The sequence below is a fragment of the Cariama cristata genome, unplaced genomic scaffold (genome assembly GCF_000690535.1).
Source record: "Cariama cristata isolate BGI_N322 unplaced genomic scaffold, ASM69053v1 scaffold10747, whole genome shotgun sequence".
Lineage (NCBI taxonomy): Eukaryota > Metazoa > Chordata > Aves > Cariamiformes > Cariamidae > Cariama > Cariama cristata.
The window spans coordinates 14350-37336 of NW_009628401.1; the positions used below are offsets into that span (position 1 = coordinate 14350).

At 45.7% G+C, this 22987-nt stretch overlaps 1 protein-coding gene across 1 annotated transcript; it reads right to left on the reverse strand.

Moving 5' to 3' along the window:
* Nucleotides 1-4021: 4021 nt before the first annotated feature.
* UBE2R2 (ubiquitin-conjugating enzyme E2R 2) lies at nt 4022-13792 on the reverse strand (the record flags this gene model as incomplete). The annotated part of the gene is given in 4 exon segments (XM_009704803.1): nt 4022-4591; nt 6025-6159; nt 10138-10235; nt 13703-13792. Coding segments are annotated over 4 exon segments (543 nt in total), but the record flags the coding sequence as incomplete, so codon positions are not given.
* Nucleotides 13793-22987: the final 9195 nt, after the last annotated feature.

Consider the following 22987-nt stretch of genomic DNA (forward strand, 5'->3'; position numbering starts at 1 on the left):
CTGAGGGAGCTGGGGGTGTTTAGTCTGGAGAAGAGGAGGCTGAGGGGAGACCTGATCGCCCTCTACAACTACCTGAAAGGAGGGTGTAGCGAGGTTGCAGTTGGTCTCTTCTCCCAGGCAACCAATGATGGGACAAGAGGGCACAGTCTGAAACTGCACCATGGGAAGTTCAGGCTAGAAATGAGGAGACATTTCTTCACCGAAAGGGTCACTGGGCATTGGGATGGGCTCCTCAGGGGGGTGGTGGAGTCACCACCCCTGGAGGTGTTTAAGAAAAGGCTGGATGTGGCACTTTTAGTGCCATGGTCTAGTTGACATGGTGATGTTAGGGCAAAGGTTGGACTCGATGATCCCAGAGGTCTCTTCCAACCAAATTCATTCTGTGCTTTTGGGAGCACTGTGCTCCTTCCCAGCCAGGAAACCAGCTACCAGCAGTGCCCAACCCCATGGCAGCAGGAGCTCTGCCTCAAGGCCTTTGTCCATCACATGAGACCATGACCTATTGTCCCACTGGTCTCCCCCTTCCTGATTGAGGAAGCCTAAGTGTAACAGCAAAGCCTATGGCCTTTTGCCAAAGTACTCTGAATCACTTCTTCAGTTTTGGGTTCAGGCAGGCAGCTGTCAAACAGCAGCTTTTTTTTTTAATAACCTTACAGCTATTTATTTGTATGTATAGGCACTGGTACTGGAACAGCACTGAACTTGTGAAGAGCTGTTGAATTCAAAGCTTTGAGTAGCCCATAAATGAACAAACTCAATTGACGGACTGCACCCAAAGCAGTGTGACCAGCAGGTTGAGGGAGGGGATTCTGCCCCTCTGCTCCACTCTGGTGAGACCCCCCTGCAGTACTGCCTTCAGCTCTGGGGTCCTCACCACAGGAAGGACATGGACCTGTTGGAAAGAGTCCAGAGGAGGGGATGATCCAAGGGCTGGAGCACCTGTGCTCTGAGGACAGGCTGAGAGAGTTGGGGTTGTTCAGCCCGGAGAAGAGAAGGCTCCGGGGAGACCTTAGAGCAGCTTTCCAGCACCTAAAGGGGCCTACAGGAAAGCTGAGGACGGACTTTTTACAAGAGCCGATAGGGAGAGGGCAAGGGGCAATGGCTTTAAACTGGAAGAGGGAAGATTTAGATTAGATATCAGGAAGAAATTCTTCACTGTGAGGGTGGTGAGGCGGTGGGACAGGTTGGCCAGAGAAGCTGTGGATGCCCCATCCCTGGAAGTGTTCAAGGCCAGGTTCGATGGGGCTTTGAGCAACCTGGTCTGGTGGAAGGTGTCCCTGTCCATGGCAGGGGGGTTGGAACTGGATGGGCTTTAAGGTCCCTTCCAACTAAACCAGTCTGTGATTCTATGAATTAACAGGGAAGTAACAGTACAGGGATATTTTCATTTCACATTTTTATTAGTAGACAGATGTGCAGAAAAGACAAAATATAACTACTGAAGGGGAAGACAACACAAAAATGCATCAGTTAATTCTTTCTGGTAAATTATACTGAAGAAAAAAAGGAAAACATCTGAGATTTCAGCTAAGAAAACTACTAAGAAATCTAGTATACCCTGCTGGTTTCAGAATGGTTGAAAACTGCATTTGAAGGGGCTTGTAGTTGCAAATGTAAACGCTAATATTGGCTGAGACAGGAGAAAAGAATTAAGAAAAAACCAGAATACACACATCAGGTAAACATTTTTCCGCAGTCTCTTAAATAGTTTCAAAAAAAAAAAAAATCCTCATACGTCAGTTCGTATTTCAAAAAAAGGAAACCAGCAAGTCAACAAGCAATGACACTGCACAGGACAGTGGGGAAGAGAAATTAGTCTGGTTAATGTAGGAGCTCTCAAAATAGGTTGCTTTCTGTCTTTAAAAAAGGGTAACAGAAGAGTCATGATAATGCATCTTACAACACCAAGCTTGAAAATACAAGTCACTGGAGAGTATACAGTGAAGACGGTCAAAAGTACAAGGGAAATCCTGAAAGATGCAGTATCCTTATTTCAAACCAAGTCATCAGCACAGCCAGCATTGCCATACTCTGCTCCTTCAGCCCCCAACAGCCCCCCAGCAGCTGGAGGTTGGTGTCTCTGTCCTCATGTGGCCTCAAGACCAGTCCTGCAGCCAGGAGTGCCAGGGACCCACCACCGGCACTGCCCTCGCAGGGCTGGAGTGAAGCTTGGGGGTGCCCCACTCCATCACCAGATGCAGGGGAGCCCCGCTACCGGCTCTAAAAAGCACCAGGGGCTGAGTCAGTCCTTGCTGGAAGGAGGACATGAAGCAGCCCCTGTGGGACACTTCAGGAGGGGTCCAGCTGCATCCCCAGGTAACATGTAAGCAGGAGGGCAGACGGTCACAGGGAGCACTGGGGGACACGGTATCACTGCCTGGGCTGCCTTTGCTCCGCAGGGCACAGAGGGATGCACCACTGGCACACCCTGGGGCAGAGGAGCAGGGACTGTCCCTGCTGCAGTAAATCCCAGCCAAGCACCATTTTGAAAACACATCTGCCTTGCTCACTTCAAACAGAACCCCACCAGCCTTCCTCCCCTCCCCAAGCGCTGCCTTCCCCTCCTTTTCCACCAGGCAGCACACTCTGAGCTTGCTCACTCTCATCCTGCTCCAGCTAACCACAAAACAAAGTTTACTCCCACCAAAGCGCCCCTCGAGGGACTGCAGCTGGTGACGTACCATTGAAAACCCTGAGATATACGAAGGGGAGGCATAAACCAACGCCCGAGCCTGCAGCTCTCATCAGGGTAACTGCCTCTGTACCCGTGGGGATGGAGGGTCTCGCCCAAGCAGGGCCAGCACCTCAGATGTGCTCCTGGAGGTGCCAGGGCTCAGCGCAGGAGGGCAGGGCTGGCTGTTGATCGAGGGATCATGCAAAAGGTGAATTCAGGCCACTGCACCACAGCCAAACAAGAAAAGCACACTGCAACGGGGTGAGGGTGCTGAGGGACTGAGGAAGAGGGTTCTGTGGACACGAGCATGCAGGATTCCCCTCCTGCCCAGGAGGGAGGGCCCCAAGCTCTGCCGAGAGCTCCCAAAAACATGCAGGAGGCCAAGCTCAGTGCACCAGCTGAAGTATGCTGTTAAATAGCCTGTCAAACCCTGCTGATGGCCTTCTCTTCTACCCTAACAGCACTCTGCAGCCCTCTCCTGTGGGGCTGCACACACTCAGCCATGCCCCAGCCAGGCAGGGCAGAGCCCAGCACACATCCATCCCCTCCGCCCTGTGCCCCAGCAGCCACTGCAGGCACAGGGACAGCCTGGCCACCCCAGCCAGGCACCAAGGGCAGCTCTGCCTTCCACCGACCCCGCAGAGCCTGCAGGGCTGTAGCAGAGCTGCATCTACCAACACATGACCTACATAAGCATCAGAAAGAAGGCTCAGGCCGGCACTGTATCTGGGTTGCAGGAAGCAAGGGCTGCTAGCGAGTGGTGGGGCAGGAGGCTATCGGTGTCTCCCACTGCCAAAAAGAAGTTCAGGATGAACGCTGGCCTGCTGGGCAGTGGGAGGCATGTCTGCTCTCTTCCCTCCAGAGAGGGGCAGCTGGCAGCATCTCAGCAGCATGGCTAAACTGAACTTTTTCAACCCCAACCTAGTCTGAAGAAAATGAAAAATAAAAAATAAATAGCAACCCAGGGCTCAGTTGTACAGACGTGAAGTGTTAAGTGTTTATTTTAGGGTTCACATCACAAGCCTTTTTCAGAGACAAAGCTGATTGTGCCCTCTGGAGCTCCAGGGGCTAGCTATTTCCTAACTTGAGCAGGCTGAAAAGGAATACTGTACCTTTCAGTGACATCCCATCAAGCTCAACACACAGTAGCTTTACACTCTCCGCCCCACACCTTATAAAGGAAAAGCCACCACCACAAGGCTAAACGAATGTACACACGCTATTATTGTAAATGGAGCAGCTAAACCTTGGCAATTTGCTTTGTGTGGATTTTTTTTTCCTTCCCAGTAAATGCAGCACTTGAGCTCCTGAAAACCCAGCTTCCAATGGGTTTATTCCAGCTTTAAATACATTAAACATCTCAATGCAAGACTGCATTTAATTCAAGAATCTAAACGCGAGCAAACTTGTTGCGCTGTGAGCGTTTCGTAGAGAAGTGAAAAGGGGAGTTTCTTTTTTAAAAAGAAATCATAATACAGTGATGAAAGGGTTAAGAATGCAAGAATTCAGACATTCTGTGGAGGGTCTCTAAGAGGTCCATAAAAAAGGAGCAAACAGATCCATACAACAGGAGACAGCAGGAGACAAAGTTTTTTTTTGATCCCCCCCCCCACTTTTTTGCTGGACTGCTGCTAGGTTACCGCTGCTCCCTTCTGGCCTGAGTCGGCAGGGCAGTACAGGGGTATAGAGGGAGCAGGTCACGACTCCTCGTTGCCAGAATCATCATCATCGTAACAGTCGGCATCCTCCTCTTCCTCGTCTTCGTCATCAATGTCGTCATCATACAAGTCGTCATAAAGCAAATCTGAACTGTTGTCATTGGAAGGCACTTTAGTTTTGATGCAGTACTCTGCCAGCGTAGTGGGGACCTTCACCCCATCCTTCTCCGCCTCGGCTTTGGTAGCCAAAACCTGTTTCCTGTGGGGAGGAGGACACAGCGACATGAGCGGGGCCTTGTGCCAGCAGCAGCACGGCTCAACCCCCCCCACCTGCCAGCCAGCCCCAGCCCTCCCAGCAGCTCAGAGGCAGGAGATCTGATGTTTGGCTGAAGCACCACAGGCAGCACTAGAAACAGATTTAGTTCCTGTAGCCACAGGCTTGGGAGTACTCCAAGGGCGTTTGGCAACATATGAAATCAGTTATCCTACAGGACTCCACACCAGAGACCCGCCAGAGCTCAGAGCAAATATCACTACATTTGCTACAGGAGGGATGGTCAGGTATTCTTAAGGTGATTTATTGACTCCACCACTGATGATACTCTACCCCAGCATGCTCAAAACTGCGATTCCCACAGGCATTTGGCAGCTCCAAGCTCCCACTGGAGGGTAAGTGCAGTCAGAGCACATGGCTGCACCCCAAGAGGTGGCCGTAACCCCAGCGCTGCCTGGGGCTGGCAGAAGACAAATGTTTCATGTCACCCCAGCACAGGTTGTGCCTGCTGCCTCCCGGCAGCACTCAGGCTGTGAGCTGTTGCTGGACCACGTTACCCCCCAGCAGGGAGAAGAACAGACATCAGCCTGTCCCTTCACCCCTGCCTGCCCGCTCGTTCAGTCTGCCGTACTGTGTTTATGGAGTACATCCAGCTCTGCTGAAGCCAAGGGAGCTGGAGGGGACCAAGATAACCTTCCAGTGAGGCTCTTCGCACAAACTGCCTGCCCTGCATAGCTACAACGAGGGGTATATCCAGCATGCCCAGCTGGCAGAATCAATGCAGATGTGGTCTTGCCCCAGGGAATCGCAACAGCAGTCCCACTGCAGTACGGGTTGCCCATCCACTGCTCTGCAGCAACCCTGGCTCAAGTTTACATCATCTCCCTACAGCACCTGATGAACCATGAACTTCTCAGCAAAGGACAGTCAAGATTGAACAGTGCTTCCAGCTAATCAAATCCAGCTTTGCAAGTGCTTGCCAAATCCCACTGATGTTCCTTCGAATTGGAGGGACAAGATTATGATTCACGAGTGCATTAAGCACAGAAATTCTAGGATGCAGTCAGTTTCAATCACTTCCCAAGCAATGCTGGCAGCGCTCAAAGGCAAGTGGGGACTTCGACTGGGATTTACTAGCAGCCAGTAGGTTTTGCAGAGCATCATGCCAGATTAGTCTGAAAAAAGATCAATTTAAAGACAGACCAGCCCAGTCCTCCTGCTACAGAAGCTCACACTGCTTCTGTGTGCTAAAAATCCTAGAGGGACCATAAGCATAGACTTGGAATAAGATGGTAAAATTAATTTCCAAAGAAGCAACCACAGCGAGAAGCTGGTTTTGGCAAATTCTGCAAGCAGCCCGTTTTACACGATTCAAAACAGGAGGCTGGTAGCACAGCATCACACATTGCAAAGCTTACCTTATGATTTCAGCATACTCCTTGTCTTTTCCTTTACTATCCCTCCATTTCCTGAACATGACGGATGCATCCACGTTGGCAGGAGAGAATGTGTTGGGCTCATTAAGCAAAGAGATTACACTCAGTAAGATAGTCCTGAAAAAGGTAATCACAACAGCAGAGTCAGAGCTACACATTGACGGATTCTGGATGCCGACAACTTCTTTAGGTGATGCATCAGAAACTTGCTTAAAGTCAAATCTTAAGCTAAGGATAACTAAGGATAATACTTGAAGTGAGAGCAGATATTTACGAACTTCAGACCCTGGCTGTCATCGTAGAGAAGGTGACACAATACAAACCTCAAGGATCTCATCTGCCTACAGACCATCACGTCTGTGCACGTGGCACGTGCTTGTGACAGGGCAGCAGGCAAAGCTAGGATTAGACCAGAATTCAGCTTGTCCACACCACCCATGGATGGTGCAGGGCTGGAAACTTGCTTGGTGAGCCTGTTCTTGGTGACATTCAGCCTCCCAGCAGAAAGCCAGGCTCTCTGCCTGCCCTGTGTAGGGAGAAGGACCACTGTGACCCAAGGCCATCAGATAAGGCTGCACAGCTTTCCCTGCCCCTTTGGGTGTTTAGAGGTTGAAGCTGTGGGCAGGTCTTGGCTCTCCTCAGCTCATGCATCACTAAAGCTGCTGCAGCAGCACTGGAGCACAGCAAGGGGAAGACAGTGCAGATGTTTCTCAACACCCAGGGCAAGCAGCCAAGGGCGCAGCAGGATTCGGCTGCTGGTACTCAGCAAAGCCAGCATGAGTCAGTCACGTAACTGCTGGCAGCCAGCCAGCCTTCCTGGATTTCTAGCAGCAGCACACGGTTGCTAGCTGACCCACTCTGCTGGCATTTACCAGGGGTAAACACCACCTCCCTCACTCAGACCCTTCTCCTGCATTTCCTACAACCCTTTGCACTTCTGAGGTTCAGCGCTTTCCTCCTCACACAGTGCTACAACCAGCACAAAACTAAACAGCGAGTCACATCAGGCAGCTGTACACACCCGGCCACCTGGCTGTAGCTACCACTGCAATAGCTTCGCATGTCCGAGGTGGTCCTGCTGGCAACAGCTTCTGATTTAAATGGAAGGGAAGAACAAGAGACAAGGAATAGGTCTTGAAATACAGCAGTATATAGCAACTGCTTTGCAGAACTTGATTAAAAGGAGATGACAGCCCTAGCAGTACTTGCATTAATTTAGGGACACATTCAGCGCAATGCATACTGAGGACATCTACCAGATCATGTATCTAGGATACAATTCCAGGAAATGCTTGGTCATTTGGATGCTGAGTTTCTTGAAAGGTCTTGAAACCAAGCACTTGTGTCTGGCCAGTCTGTTCAGCACAGCTATCAGGGGAGTCTTATACAATTTATTTTCCAAATGATATAATTCAGTAGGAAAAGAGAACAGCAGCTCTAGAAAAAATAGTGTCTGGTCAGACTTGAATGATGGGCAGAAGACAGACCGTCTTCTACTTCATCTCAAGAATTCATTTAAACACTCTTTGATTCTCAACAAACAGGCTGTAAAGCCAGCACGTCAGCTCCAGCATCATTGCAGCAGTTTTACTGTACAACAAGCAAAGTCTAGGAAAGGCCAAAGACAGGAATTCACGTCTGGATTTAGCATTTCCTCTACCACGCTTTCATCAACGAAGTGAGGAGAAGCCCATTTCCACTGTGGTGCCCCAGACTCCAAAGTCGCTGTAAAGCTACTTAAATACACCAAGGCAACTGCCTATTAGAGGCAAGGCTCTCCGCACACTTCGTTCCCGACCAGCACGTTAGATCAGCTCCATCACTGCTGATACCTTAACAGCCGGACAGTCTGCTCTGACTCAAGCCGTGCCACTGTGGGTAAACAAGGTAAACAAAGCACAGTAACAGGAAGCAATCCCAGAACATAGGATCTGACACCACATGTGACTGAAAACATCCTCAGCATCAGATACAAATTGCACCGGACAGGATACAGACCGACCCTCTGCAGTATTGTCAGGGATCTGTTCTCTCTCTCAGGTGACATTGTTCTAGCCTGTTTGATGCAGGCTGAGTGCATGAGGAGTGGGGATCTCAAGCCTGCCTTCCGCTTTCTTATATCCCCCACCCCATTCTGGGCAACAGTGAGCTGTTTTAAGCGTTCACAGTGCTGTTGTCTTCAGAGTGAGTACCTCTACCTCCCTTTACCAGCAGCAGAGAGCAGGCAGCAGAGGTTCAAGGAAAGAGACCTGTTAAAGTGCCTTTTTCTGTCCATGTATCAACAAGAAGGCTCAGACACAGATGAATTTAATCCAAAATTGACATTATGTAGACTGGCTGCTCCCAAGCAGCACATCCTGTTATATACGTTGCTGAAAAAGGATTTTTTTTTCATTCGAGTTACTCTCCACACTGTAGCCTCTTAGATCCACCTTTAGAGGTCGGTATAGATTTGTCCTAGCACACTTTTGCTCTCCAGTGTAAAGTAAAAAGTTTTGGCTTAGGCTGTACTCACAGTCATGTTACTGCATTGAGCTGGTTGCAGAAACTGTCCAGATCTTAGGCAGTCAAAAAAAGCCAGCAAAAATGGGCATCCTCAGGAAACAAACCAATCAGACAGCACATCACCCATCTTCACAAGATACAGATGTACCAACGTCTTGAATATTTTGCTCAGTTCTGGTTTGTGCACCTCAAAGGACAATGGGGAGACACGGAGAAGGGCAACTAAAATGATCAAAGAGCCTCAATTCTAAGCCCACTTCCTCAGCTTTGTGGGACTTGGGATGCAAGAAGAAAAGTAGTATTCTCTGCCACACAGACCACAGCTGCATTCCTTCACATCTTGCTGGATGTCTGCCGTATTTTCTTATGCCTGCCTTATCTAGCTGTGAGTGATGGGAAAGTTCATACTGACTGTGTTTAAAAAAATTAATGAGCATGCTCGACACCATTAGAGAAGATCTGTGCTTCCACCTCAAAGTTGAAGAATGACATTCCCCTCTTCAGACAGTTCAATCATGGTCATCTGTAGCAGACAGTCAATACTCAGCAGGATTTACAAAATTCAGCAGCTGAAGAGAAGCCCTAGGTTACACAGGCAGCTCATTACAAGCATGTTCTCCTCCCACAATTTCAGCCCTGCTGCCTGACTCTCTGGAGCCTTGCAAAGCCAGATGGGACCCCAGCAGAATGTGTTTCTACAGGCACTTAGCCCAATGGGTGATGCCGGTAGCAGGCTAGCAGTTAAGGACAAGTTTTATTTCTGTTTGCTGATACAGCTGAGGAATGTTTCCTCCCCAAATGTTACCCTTAAGCCCAACACGTTCCAAGAGAGTAAGCACCAAAAACTGCACCGTGGTAAGGGAGAGCAGGAATCAGGGAACTAGCATCATGAGAAGTTTCATGTCAATCTTTAGCGTTATATACAATGAAATACTCAAAATGTGTGTGTTATATAAGTAATTCATGCTCAAAGCTGTTTCCTAAGTATGAGTTGAGGCTTGTCACTTAGTCAGTTCTTTACTGGCAGTGTCTTGTAATGAGAATGAAATTCAGCCAGCATTTCAAAAAAATTGAGAGGTTAGTCTTGAACGCCTCCAATGCTTAATTATCCTTCCATTTTTTGGCAGGAAGAAAACTACCTGGCTGACTGCTCAAGATACCATGCTGCAGGACAGAAGACAGAGACAAATACTGGAAGGCAAACAGTAGACAGGATTGTGCACGTCACTCCTACTGGGCCTGAATACTCAAAAACTTTCTTTTCCATTAGTAGTACCTTGGAGGACTTTGAAAAACCTAAGTATAGGATAACATGGACTGGGAAAGGCTAGAACATTTGAGATAATTTGCTTTAAGAGTATGAAACGCTGAACAGGACAGAAGGTTCCACACTGTTAGCCCAGTACCAGGACACACAGCACTCTAGTACCTTCAGACAGCTTGGTAAGTCTGGTTCCCACTCAATTCAAGCCCTAAAACTCCCAAAGTCTTAAATTCCCTTCCAAACCTCTCCCAACACAGGCCTTTGTCTTGGACAGAGAGATTACAGGCCTTTGAGATCACCGCTGGACATCAGATTCACACTGTTACCTGACATTTTGGGTAGGGTTCCACCTCTCAGATGGCAGCTCTCCACTTTGTGGGTCATCTACAGGTGGATGAAGAATTGAAATACATACATCTCCATTCTGCAAGACAGAAACAAAAGTTGAGAACAGCCTGGCTTGAGGCAGAGGTCTGATGACTCAACTCCACCACTCTGGCTAGGTTTTGAGCAGTTTAACCTTGTTGATATGAACGCTCCAAGTGCCAGCAAAAATATACAAGAACTGGAAACAGGTCTCAATTCTTCCTGGGTCTACTCTATTCATATGCTCAAAAGTTTGCAGACTAACCCTGTTTAGCAAGGGAAATTGGTACAAAACAATGAAGTCAAGAGGTTTAAAGAATGTCGCAAAGCAAGTAAAAATAGGAATAAAGTCACATAAACTAAATTAGTCTCCAGATAGCAAGTACTGTCACAGTGATAGAAATGAACTCTACTCACAGGAGACCCAAAGTAGGGTTAAAAAATTTTTTTGTTCCCAGTGGTAGCCAAGTTAGTTACAGGAATTTTTGAACTGAAGGGTTTAGCACTCTCTACTAGCTCAGGTATCAAGACAATGCTTCTCCCAGGACACAAGGAGGTTGAACAGATGGTGCAGGGCAGACTTACACTGCTCCCCTAGGACACAGCTGTTTGAAATATCACGTGAAAAAGCAGGAGATGCTCTCTCAAGGTTTCTCTGAAAATCTCTTCCAGCGTGCAAGAGGAAGAATATTCTGGCAGCATATGGAAGCCATACAGCCACGTAATCCTCAATCTGTGTTTTACTCATCCGTGTTATAGCCTGAATATCGGATTTAAAGCTCCATAATGCCTACCATTTATAAACACTTAAAGAAGCCCATAAAACCATTTCTCCATCAGCAACAGCACTCTGACACGATTGCTTTCCAGCAGTGCTGCAGCAATATTCACTACAGATGATATTCTCCACTGAAGTTGACTCCAGAGACTTGTAGGGGTCTGAATGTCTTACTGCAGGATGGGGCGAAAGTGCAAATGAGGTCCAAGGCTGGCCAGCAGATGTTGGCCTCTCCAGGCCCTGCTGGCTTGCTGCCTCTTGCAGCTGGTTGCTGGCATGACTTACGAGTTCCTAGAGACAGCCCCACACCGTCAGGTGGCACAGCCTCCGTTGACGGGCAGTGGTCATGCTGTCGCTTGTCACCCTGATCCGAGGCACAGGTTGATGACAGGAATAAGAGAGAAACTGCAGATCAGAACTGATCTCAAACAGAGCTGTTTGAGATTGCAGGGCTGGTAGCTCCCCACGCACCTGGTCTCAGCTACATCCTGAGGACTCTCCAACACTGCTTGATGCACAGCAGCCAGCCAGCGCACAAAGCAGTGCTGCTCACAGCAATACCACTGCATTAGAGAGTCTGGAAGGGTAAAGGTGTCATGGGGTCCAACAAGATCAGCATAGGGTTTCAGGGATCAGCATAGTCAAGAGGAAACCCTACATACACTTTTGAATGATATAAACAAGGAGGATAGAGTATTCATCTGCCAATGGGAAATAGCCTATGCTTCTATTAGGATCGAGAATTGTTCTGTCATAAAAATAAAGAAGTGAATGCAGTGTTACCTCAACTACATGACCCAAGTAAACTGGAGATGGGGAATACACACAAGTAACTCAAGTCTCATTGCTCAGAACTGGTACGTCAGCCCCAACCTCTACCATCTGGTCCCACCAGCAGATTCTGTAAACTGCTACTTTCTTTCTTCTTCCTTGCACTAAAAGATTTTTTTTTCCTCTCCTCCTCCTGACAAACCCTCAAACCTCAAGCCCTTTGCTGATTTATTCTGAATTTCATTTGAAGTTATCCCAGTGCCCCATCTTCATTGCTTAAATGTTGTTTCCAAAACAGCCTGCAAGCTGCTTCAGATTCCCTCAGCTCCAAGAAATACTGCTATGAACACAAAGTACAAAGCTGAGAGCTGGAGTATATGAAGAGTAACCCCAAAATACACCCATCAAGTTTTGGGTTAGTTTCTCCTCCTTCAGTTGTTTCTAGAGCCAATTTTTCCTCTTTCCCATCAGGACTGGGAGAGGTCCTTTCCAAGACTCATTTTGTACATACCATTTTTGGTAACCATTTCCCACTCACCTCCTGCATGAGAATTTCTGGATTCAGAATCAACATCCACAGTATGGATCTGCAATAATCTGCAGGTCTCAAAGTTGTCTTTATTTATAGCTCAAACTCCCATGTAACTGAAATAGAACCTTAAAGAGAAACACCATCCTTGGCTAGATGCAAGATTCTGTGCCGAGTCAAAAACTTAAGTCAGAAGATTGTCAGATGACTGATTTCAGGATGTCCCTGGGCTTAGGGCAACCCTCCTGAGCATCCAGTAATTAAAGCCAATTATTATCCTGTTCTGTACTGAAGTCTGGAGAGGCTTTTGGCTATTTATTACTAAGCCATTAGTGCTGTTTTCACCATGAAATTTGAAGCACGCTCAATTCCAGGCTGGACATGTAGCAGCAACAACTTGTTAGAAAAGGGCCTTCCAAGCCCAAGGCATCAACTGAAGCCATCATTTGTTCACAGCAAGGAAGAGAAATGACATTCCTGTTTTGAAATGGATCTCATAGGAAGAATTGTGATAAACTAACAGAACTCCACCAACAGGAACATTTTGAAAAGCCTTTAGATCCTCAAACTATTCAACCAGTACTGCTAGCAGGCTGACACCTGTCTAGGATATCGAAAAGTTTAGCAAGAATTTGACTGGCCTCCACTGAAAGTCAAGTTTTGAGCCAAAACAAGCCTTTAGCTTTCAAATAGAGCTCTATGAAATTTGGTAATTTTGAACAGATTGCTTCTATATAAAATCATTCCCCTTCCAGACCTGCTATGTAGCTGTACCATGATCCAGTTATGGACTCAACAGCCCACAGCATTACTCTCCGAATGTGACCCATACCTGCACTGAACTAAGGGCCACTTCAAATTGGCTAGCGGACATTAAGTGCAGAGACATCTGTTCTCCCTGGTCCCAGGGTGACCAGGCTGTGCATGACAAATCTTGAAGCTGGACTCCAGCCCAGCTCTGGTTCTTTCTGCAGTCAGAGCACCCCAAGTCCAAACCCCTTCATTTGTAGGCTGACTGCTGCAGAAGACTGTTTTCCATTATTTCTTGTCTCAGCACACAGTTTTGTAGGATATACTCAGATTAAAGTGTACTTGAACTGTGTACAAATAACAACTAGTTGCCTATTTATCACAGTAGGTTAAGATCCCACACACTAGTCTTGATCTAAGAATTCCCTAAAATTGCCAAAGCTCATGGCACGGCACTTCGGCTGGGGCTGCCTGCTGCACTTGTGGGTATGAGAACAGCTCCATCCCCGCCTACAAGAGCAGCATTTCCTACAACATTTAGATTTAACTGTTCAACCATGAAGCTGATTGTTATACATCAACAGCTAAACACTGTAGTTATGGCTAGAGACTTTTAGTACCATCAATACATCCCAAAGTTTAAGGAAGTAGAAGGCCTTCTCACGTGTCTGAGAAAAAGTTATTTTAAACACCTTACCTCATAAATGTTAGGGTGCCACATTTTGGTCAGGAATCTGAAAGTAGGTGGTGAATATGGATAGTCAATGGGAAATTTAATGTGAGCCTAGAAAAAAGCAAAATATTTCAGTTATGAAATAGAACAAAATAGACAAAATAGAACAAAAAAAAAAGGATCAACAAGCAACCATTACAGTGAAAAACTGGAAAAACCAATTTCAATTAAGGCCATTAAATTGCTCATTTTATAAACCAGTGCCCATGTGGCCCCACAGTATAACTCTACACAATTTTTTATGAACAAAGCACTAACTGAACAAGAAAAATCTACACACCAGGACTGTCCTGGACTGCTAATGTTCAGATAACAAGCCAAAAGGCATCTATCACATCCTAATTCAAGAAGGGCTATTCAACAACTATTGTTAAACAGGGTAAAATAGATACAAAAAGCTGCAACTCAAGATACTACTGCTGTCTTTCCGGGTTCAGAGGTAGGGTAAAAAATGTTTGTTAAGTGGAAAGACATGTTTTACATTTGCCAGTTCAAATATTATAAATCACTCTCTCCATGCAGAAAAAAATTGTTAGATACTTGCTCTACTGAGATCCAAAGTTCTTTTGACTTTCTTGTACAAGAGCTATGCTGGGCCATCTACCTGTGTTCCTAATACTCTGTTTCTTGCCACCACATGCATTTCCCAAGTCTGAATACCATCTGTGCCTGTTCAGTAAGTCAGTGCAACTCAATGAACCAAATACTGACAGGCAATGACAGCAAACATTACCTTCCAGTGGTCAGCAGCCAGCTGTAGGGCAAGACCCTGAGCTGAGTCTGATGTGGAAGACTATAGAGATCCCAGCACTGGGTATTAACTTCTCTGTGCTGTCCTGCCATTCACAGCAGCCAGAAAAGCCAGCCAGTAGGAAAGAGGGCTGAATCTGGAGTGATAAAGTGTCAAAACCACTCCTCTCTGAAACGGGGACTCACATGCTGCTTGCTGCACTGTGGAGCGCAAATCCTTCCCTTGGCAATGCTCTACCTGCCAAGAAAGTCCCACCAGCAGTCTCGCATGGGACTTAGAGAAGCATCTCCTGGCCCCTGCACCACAGCCAGGCTCACATGCAACTAAGAATGCAAGAAGAGATCCCAAAAGCAAGACGCACATGGTGAGAGCAGAATCCCAGGCCACCTCCTTCCACTTAAGTATCTAACCATGCTGCTTGGACACGGGGTGCTGACATTGTTCAACACAACAAACTAGGGGAAGTTTTATCCCGAGAAACAGAAGCAGGCAACCAAACAAATTGGATTACTGAGACATTAAGTACCTGGCTAGTTTTACTTACAGATCAGCACATGCCTTTGCCTTGCAATCCAAATTGTATGGGGCCAGAGTGCCAAGTAGCCAAGAAAAGGTTTCCTGTTCACCCTTATGAAGGAAATTCAGCAGCTTACACGGCTTTACATACTGTATGTGCTCATGATACTGAATGTATCTGGGTATGTTACAGCAACACTGAGTCCTCACCCCACAGTCATTTGCCATGGCACGCTCACAACCAAAAGATTTATGATCCACTTAAACAATCCTAGCCCACAGTTTAAAGTCAGTTACACGAATGGCATTGCTCCAAGAAGAGCAAACGAATGACTCTCGTCACCACACCACCTCAGAAGAAAGTGGCTCCTGCAGCAAGGACATGCCTGGCTCTACAACATGCCACCCTGCACTGGGAGCAGAGCAGAGGTTTACCCAAGGCGGAGTAGACTCACTTCAGCTTAGGTGCTTGCATTACGTAGCTGCAGATTCCTCTGAACCACTGGGGTTTTCCCAAGAAAGCCCATTCCTGTGCTTACATGCAGTTTCATGAGATCCAAGACATAAAACAGCCCAAGGACTCAGATTAAAAACGCAAGAGACAACAAAACTCAGAGTTGAGCTAGCTACAAGATTTCTTGGCAAGAACCTATGTATCTTCTATGCATGTACAGTGTCTAGGCAATGAAAAAAAAAGCATACTGCTATGTAGTGTACCAGCATTACCATGTTTATATTGCACATACGTGGTCAAGGAGCTGAGGGCACAGGTCTCATTCCTCTCAGTAAAAACCCTCTGCACTCAAATTGTCTAACCCTGAGGGTTTCGTCTCAAGATCACCACTGCAAAAGCTGAACCTGGAGCACCAGTTATGGTCTCTGTATGTGATGCAGACTCATGCAGAAGCTGTAGATCCTGGAAGACTGTTTCGAACTTCTAAATCCAGTTTTGCAGCCACAACTCTTTAACAGAAAAGGGCTATCTGCCTGTAATGACAATCATTTGTCTGGAATTAAATAAAGCTGGTGTTTTGCCACATGAAGGATGCCTCTTAAGCTCTGGCACCAGGAAGTGCAACTTGAGAGAAATTACAGAAATGTTTTCTTCTCATGTGGAGGCAGCTGAGACCCAAGCCTGCCTATAACCCATCGCATATTTAGAGAAATCAGAGTCATATTACTTGTTGATAAGCCATTTCTAACCAGCCTGAAAGTGTTTAGCACATTGAGATGCTGTACTGGAGCATAAAGCAAGTGAAGCTTCTCTACAAACCTGATTTCAGAGCCAAAAGCCACTGAACTAGGAAATCCTGCATTACAGTCAGGGATTTTTTTCCAAAAGCATCACTTTCAGGTCTCTACATTGAGCTCATCCAGAATTTGAAAAGTGAAACCAAATTCTTTTCCAGAGTATTACAAGCAAGTCCCAGAGAACTACTCTGCATCTCTTCTGTAAGAGAAATCATGGGAAATTACATAAGCCCACTCTGCTCTCACTGAATGTTACTTGAGTTTCTGAGTGGGTTAAGCAAGTCAAGAATTTCCAAGACAAGCTGCAAGACTGCTTGCAAAGATGCAGCAGCAGCCATGATTACAGGTCCGTTTTTTTTCCACTGAAAGGTCAATTCTAAACATTTTAAGAGACAAATAGACCAAATTAGGCAATAAAGTTATTTTTTAAGTAGAGCTCACAGAAAGATCTCCTCCCTACAGTTTTACTGATGTAAGGCAAATCAGCTATCTGAGCTTATTTCTGGTAAGTTCAGGCAGGCTGCTAGGTACTAGACAGTGGCAGAGATTTAGGCCTGCTGTTTGTTCGCTCAGTTACAGCCAGACAAACTAATGTAGGAGGACTAAAGATGCAGCTCAGTCCCCCACCTACAAGGACCCAACTGTTACAGTATTCTCAGTGTGCTTGACTCCTCTAGCTGAGCTTAAACTGAACAGAAATAATCCTATTTCAGTGTTTTGATTTTAGCTGACTCCTCACTGTGGCTCTTTGACACCACCAAACACATTCAATAGCCAGGAAGGTGGAGACCACACTCATGAACCTGTTCCCCACTTCCCGGATTTATGACTAGTCATACTTATAGTCCCTAGAAAAAGAATAAACTCCTCTGATGCTACAAAGAATAGACCAGCCTGACAGAAGATTCAGCCCTTTACAGGCATTTACAGCTACTGCACAAGAACTTCAATCTCTAAGTTACAACACCACACACATTTTAAGCATATTGCCACCAGCGCGGTCACTCTGTTCCCTATTTTGCTGCCTTGCTCCCATGCATCCTCATTAGTGACCGCACCTCAGGTTTGTTATTTTTCTTCTATTTGGATAAGGGAAAGCCATAGCAAAATCTATGTATGGCAGAAAAATACAGTTGCACTGCATACTATATTATTTGACTGAAAATACAAACCTAATGTTTCTACCAACCACTGAATTAAGTCCTGATTCAGTTGCTAAGAATAATTACTACAGTGACTTTGTTTCTGGATAGCTTGCCATGCACTTGACTTGACACTTCTGTATTAATATCATCTCCCTCTCAGTGGGGAGCACTAACACAGGCAGAATTCCCTCCTAGCTTTGCCTGTATAGAAATTCAGTGTTTACTCCAGCCTAGCTGTATATGACACTTCTGCAGTCTGACACCGATTTCTTCTACTTCTCTCAAGCTGACAAGACCTAGATCCCCGACTTTTAGGCAGCAAACCCACCCTATCTGCAGAACCCATCCACTGCAGAAAGGCCACGGGGGGGAAGAGCACACATTTCCTGGAAAGCCACCAGCATCACAACTGACCTGATTTGGGGAAATCAGGAGCAGCTGCAGCTTTTACAGCTAACAGAAACTGCAGCTGCTTGGTGTTTCTGGAAGTGCCAGCTAAAGGTAATTTTTATTTTAAAACATCACAAGCTTAATGCAAGCCCTATGAAAACATAGCATCAGTGAAACTGAGCATCCTTTACAAACTGTATTTAAGATCAGATACAAAGGAAGCGTTTAACTATTTTGTGCTGGTTTCGTAATTATCTGCTACAGCCAGCCCACAGACAAGCTCCCACGGACTCTGTGTGTAGGTACCACCAAGGTCTCCTACAGATACCCACCCTGCAGTTATAGCACTTGCAGATCACACAAGGCCACCTCATTTTTTTTTTGTAACAGGTATAACCATCCTCCTTGTAGTCCACATGATGACTTCCTGTAGCTGCATGCTTAATGAATGGCTCCTGTCAGCATGCTGCTAACTACATCGTGTATTTAACATCCAAGAAACCCAGTAAGAACAGGAACTACAGACCACTACTGGGTTAAGTATTAATATCTAATCCCACAAAAGGTCCTTTACCGCTTCTAGTGCATCAAGCATTTATGCAACTCATTCTCATCTTCCACGTTAAGCCTGGATTACTGCACACAGTATTAAATACTATGGGCCGGAAAACACACTCAGTAGAGGTCAGCAGTAAGTACTAGCAGCCTGTTTCTCACATCAATGAGGTTTAAAGCAGCTTGATATCGCCCAGCTTCAGAACCTGTAAAGTAGCATTAAAGCTAGCCACATTGTGTTGTCAACTGTTGACAAGTAAAAAAATGAATGCAGGACCAACATGGCTATTTCAGCTCCAGATATTACAACTTAGGACATAAGTAATCCCTTGTGGTAGAGGTGGGTGCTAGCCTGGTATTTTAGGTCCAGTTCTGGCTTCATTTCCCAGCAGCACCATATCAGTGTTTATTGACATCTGTTGTGCTTTCAGAGAACTAGGACCACATCTCTGATCCACACTAGAAGGTAAGTGACAAGGTCAATTAAGTCTTATGAGTCCTGAAGACTCCCTTGCTGCTGCAATGGCCATATGAACACTAGCAGCAGCAAACTCCTTATATTCTGTATTACCTGCACTGTTTAATAAGGAACTTAAATCACAAAGACCTGAATGCGAAGAGTGAACTAGATCTCATAAAAAGGACATCAAGCTTCTGAACAAGAAAGAAAAATACAGCCACAAGTCAGCAGGGCAAAGATGAGTCAAGAAGTGAGGTTAACTTACACAATCAGAGACTGGTTTGACAGGCAGGAGCCCATTCTTGTTTCACACTAAATTGTATCTTGTATACACTTCCTAACTTAATTATCTGGGACATTATTAAAAGCTGTCATTTCCAATGGAAGACTCCTCTGGCATAAACCAGGTTTCTGTTTACCAAAACTTCTTTTAACAGTAAATTGTTATTATTTATCTGTCCATGTAGCTCTGTTCATAAAGCTGAGACTTGTTAAGTCACCCAACCCAGATCAAAGCTGAAAGCCTGTGATACGATGATGAAGTTACAATTACACCTTTAAGGAAAGGGCTTTCACCCACATATTCGTTTTTTGCTCCTTAGATCTGAAATCACGACTAACAATAGACACGAAACCATAGCTGAGCCTAGTGATACGGGGGGAACTCACTACAGCCCTGTTAATCTGGTTCACAACCAAGCTCCTGCGATCTCATACATTCACACTCCTGCTGCCTGGGCCGTCTCTCAAGGGATCCAAGTAAATAAAACTGCTCTGAACAATGAAGTTAGAATAAGCAGTGCCTGGAAACCAAACCATTTTCTTCTAACATTACTTAAGAAAAAAATGGACACTTTCTTTTTTTCTCTTTTAATATCGCCTCCCTTTGATAACCTAGAATTTCAGTCTGGAAATTCTAGCCTTCCTGACAGTAACTGCCCATTGAAGCTGTTACTCATCTAGCAACTGAGTTAGCCTGCACAAGTCAGCTGTGTTTAGGATCTCTAGCAGTTCAGCAGTTAGAAAAGATAACTTCTTTCTTGCAGTGGGTTTTAATGCAAGGACAGTCCATGGGATTGCCCAGTTAATTGTGTCATTCAGTCTGAACCACACGACAACCACTTTGGCTCTGGGTAGAAACATGCGCTGCCTGTGCTCTTGAGGCAGGGAGCATCCAGCTTCAGACAGGGCAGCTGTTAACGCTCTCGTGTGGCGAGTTTGCTGGGGACAGAAAGCTGGGGACAGGCTGGAAGCAGAGTAAGAAGTTTCCCTTGGCCAGAGGCCACCTGCACACTCCTGAAGCTGTTCCTCTCCCCAGTTGCACAACCAAGCATGGCCCCACCAGCACAGAGCCAGGCACCCAACTCCAGCTGTGCACAGGTCTGTCCTGCACTGCTCACGGTTTGACAGAGAGGATTTTCCTGCCTCAGCTCTATGTCCCAGGCTGATAATGGCAAAGGAAGAGCATTTCCAGACAGGGTTAGACTTCTGAACTCCTTAGCATAAACCCGTAAGATACAGCAGTGTTACTTTGACAATTTTTTTCCCCCAGAACTGCAGCTCAGAGCCCTCAGAGCTCAGGTGAAGGAGTAGACTACAGGAGCACTCACCTACATTAGGTTAACGACTGCCAGGTTCACTTCCACTATTATTGACAGTTTGTCTTTACATAATGCTACAAAAAAACACCATCATTTCAACAACCGCAGGAGACGTAGCATCCATCAAGAGATACTGAGTTGGAAACATCCTGAGCCATCCAAGTATTTCTTCTATAACCTGTCCATTTTCACTCAGTTTTTGCATTTGTCTGCCACCTCATCACAGGAAAGGCACCTACCAGCAGCTATATAAGACCTAACACCAAACAGAACTACTTGGTCCTCTTCCGTAGGGCAAGCTGCCAGCCCAGTAGTTTTACTGAGCTTTGACCACATGAGACAAGCACTAAAGCAATTTCAGATTCCCACACAAGAAAGCTGACATCATACTGAGGTTTCTGTATTTTCCCAGGAATTTCCATGCTGAAATATTACTAGAGTCTGCCCCCAATTCAAACTTCAGCCCAGGATCAGGCCCGATTTTAAGAGGAAAAAAAAAAGTTAAGATTGTATATGTTAGAGACTGTGACAGGCCAGATGTGAGGAGACTTTTGCCATCACTGAAGGCCTCGTGTTGAGATTGTGCTGTTGGGTCTGAGGCCTTCTGGTTGCCCACAGACCGTACACGAGTTGTATGGCTTGAAATCAGGCTCACTGGGTGTGCATTACACAGAGATGCCAGTCTGTATGACTATTTGCTGGGCAGAAACAGATGACTCAGTTCTTATTTATATCTGTACAAACACACTGACTTCCTGATTTGGACAAAATAGGAAGAATAACTCCAAATGTGTGAAACTTGAGTCACTCTATAGCGTCTAATACTTGCTAAAGTAGCCAACGATATTTGGCGATATTGCACCTAAACTTTACTCCAAATCATACATCTCATCTTAGGTTTCTGCTTTACAGGAGAAGCTGGCACTTGAAATAGCCCTACTGCAGGTGTAACTGAGGATGTTGATACTTGAACTGCTAAAGATCTAACACGAGTGTAGCTGTTCTAGAAACAGCTTTTGCCCACTTCCAAAAAAAACAATTTTCCATCTCTTTCTATTTGTAAAAAATAGAGTATTGCTGGAGCAGTGGCAGGAATATTTGAGGCTGCTTATTCAAAGTACCATGTTAGATTATTGGCATCTCTGACACTATGCAGAAGTCCTTCAGGTAAGGGTGTATGGGGTTGATACTCTGGGCACCTGCCTCCACTCGCAGGCTTCAGGGTCCAGAAGACCATCTCTTTTATTAAGAGCTGCATTAGCCTGTAACATCTTCAGCATCCCGTTCAATCTCATATTTTGAACTTTCACAACCTGGGTAAGTAATTTACTTTCTTGAAGCAGATTTACACACAGGCATGTCTACAGAATAGTTGAGTGTGAGACAGTATGACATACTTCAGACTTACCTTGGTCATTTCTATAGCTTAGTTTGCTCAAATTTAAGTAAACACAACCAAATCACATCCCAGTTTTGCAACATTTTGCATCAGGCTTGACAGAGTTTCTATGAACTCACCTATTCATTCCTGCATTTGCTTACTTACCAAAACACAGCAGGTTGCTTTATTGTTTGGTGAAGCAAGCCATACCATTTGCATCTGCTGACTGAAGGGATGTCCAAGCTCACTTGATATATGAACACCCTTTCCTTCAGCCTGTTTTAACTATTTTTACACAGTTCTTTAAACAAGAACCATTCATGAGTCAGTAAATGATGAATTGCCTTGATTCTCTTCATACACAAAGCCGGGCTGGATGCAAGAGGAAAGCTCTCCTCGAGGGACAGCCAGTCACATGTTCTGCTAAAAACACAGGGCAGGTCTTCATGCAGTCACCTCTTTCATAAGCAGCAAGGGGAACGGAGTATTTATAGCACTGTAAGTGTAAACCATAGCACTGTGCTGCAGTGTTACACAACTTTGCCTTTCTCAGCACGGCAGGCAGCAGTTCTTCTGACAAGACTTCTCAAGCTAGCATACCAGCCTTTATTAAAACAAGGGATTATAGGTTTCTAGAAACTGAACGGCAGCACTTAGGAACTGCAGGCAAAGTCTCACCTATGCCGGCTGCCACAGAGCCCTGCTACTTATTTTTCAGCCACTGCATTACTGATCGTAAACCCTCCTGTTCAGAGCTGGTCACAGGCAGTAAATCTAGGCAGACATCAAGTAACACTTACTCAGCAGTAGTAAGCAAGTCTGCTGGGCTGTATCACTTGCAACTAAAGAGCTAAATACAGCAGCACCATCTCCTAGTGTGGAGACACAATCAGCATTGTATTAGTCTAAATTTATAATCCTATACTGATACAACTGTATTACGCATAACTCCAGTGTATAACCCGTCTGCAAAATGTCTATAACCCTGTATGAGCCAGTGAGGTCCAATACATGTACACAAGCTGCCTCCCTGCCCAGCATCCTCCAGTTCACTGCAGGAACCAGCACTATGTCAGAAGGTATTCGCTAGTGAGAAGCCTACATCTGCAACACAAAAGCATATTTTCACTTTATTGCATAATGATGCGCCTGTCAGCTCCATTATCATAGGTTGCTTCAAACAGATCAAGTTTAAGCTA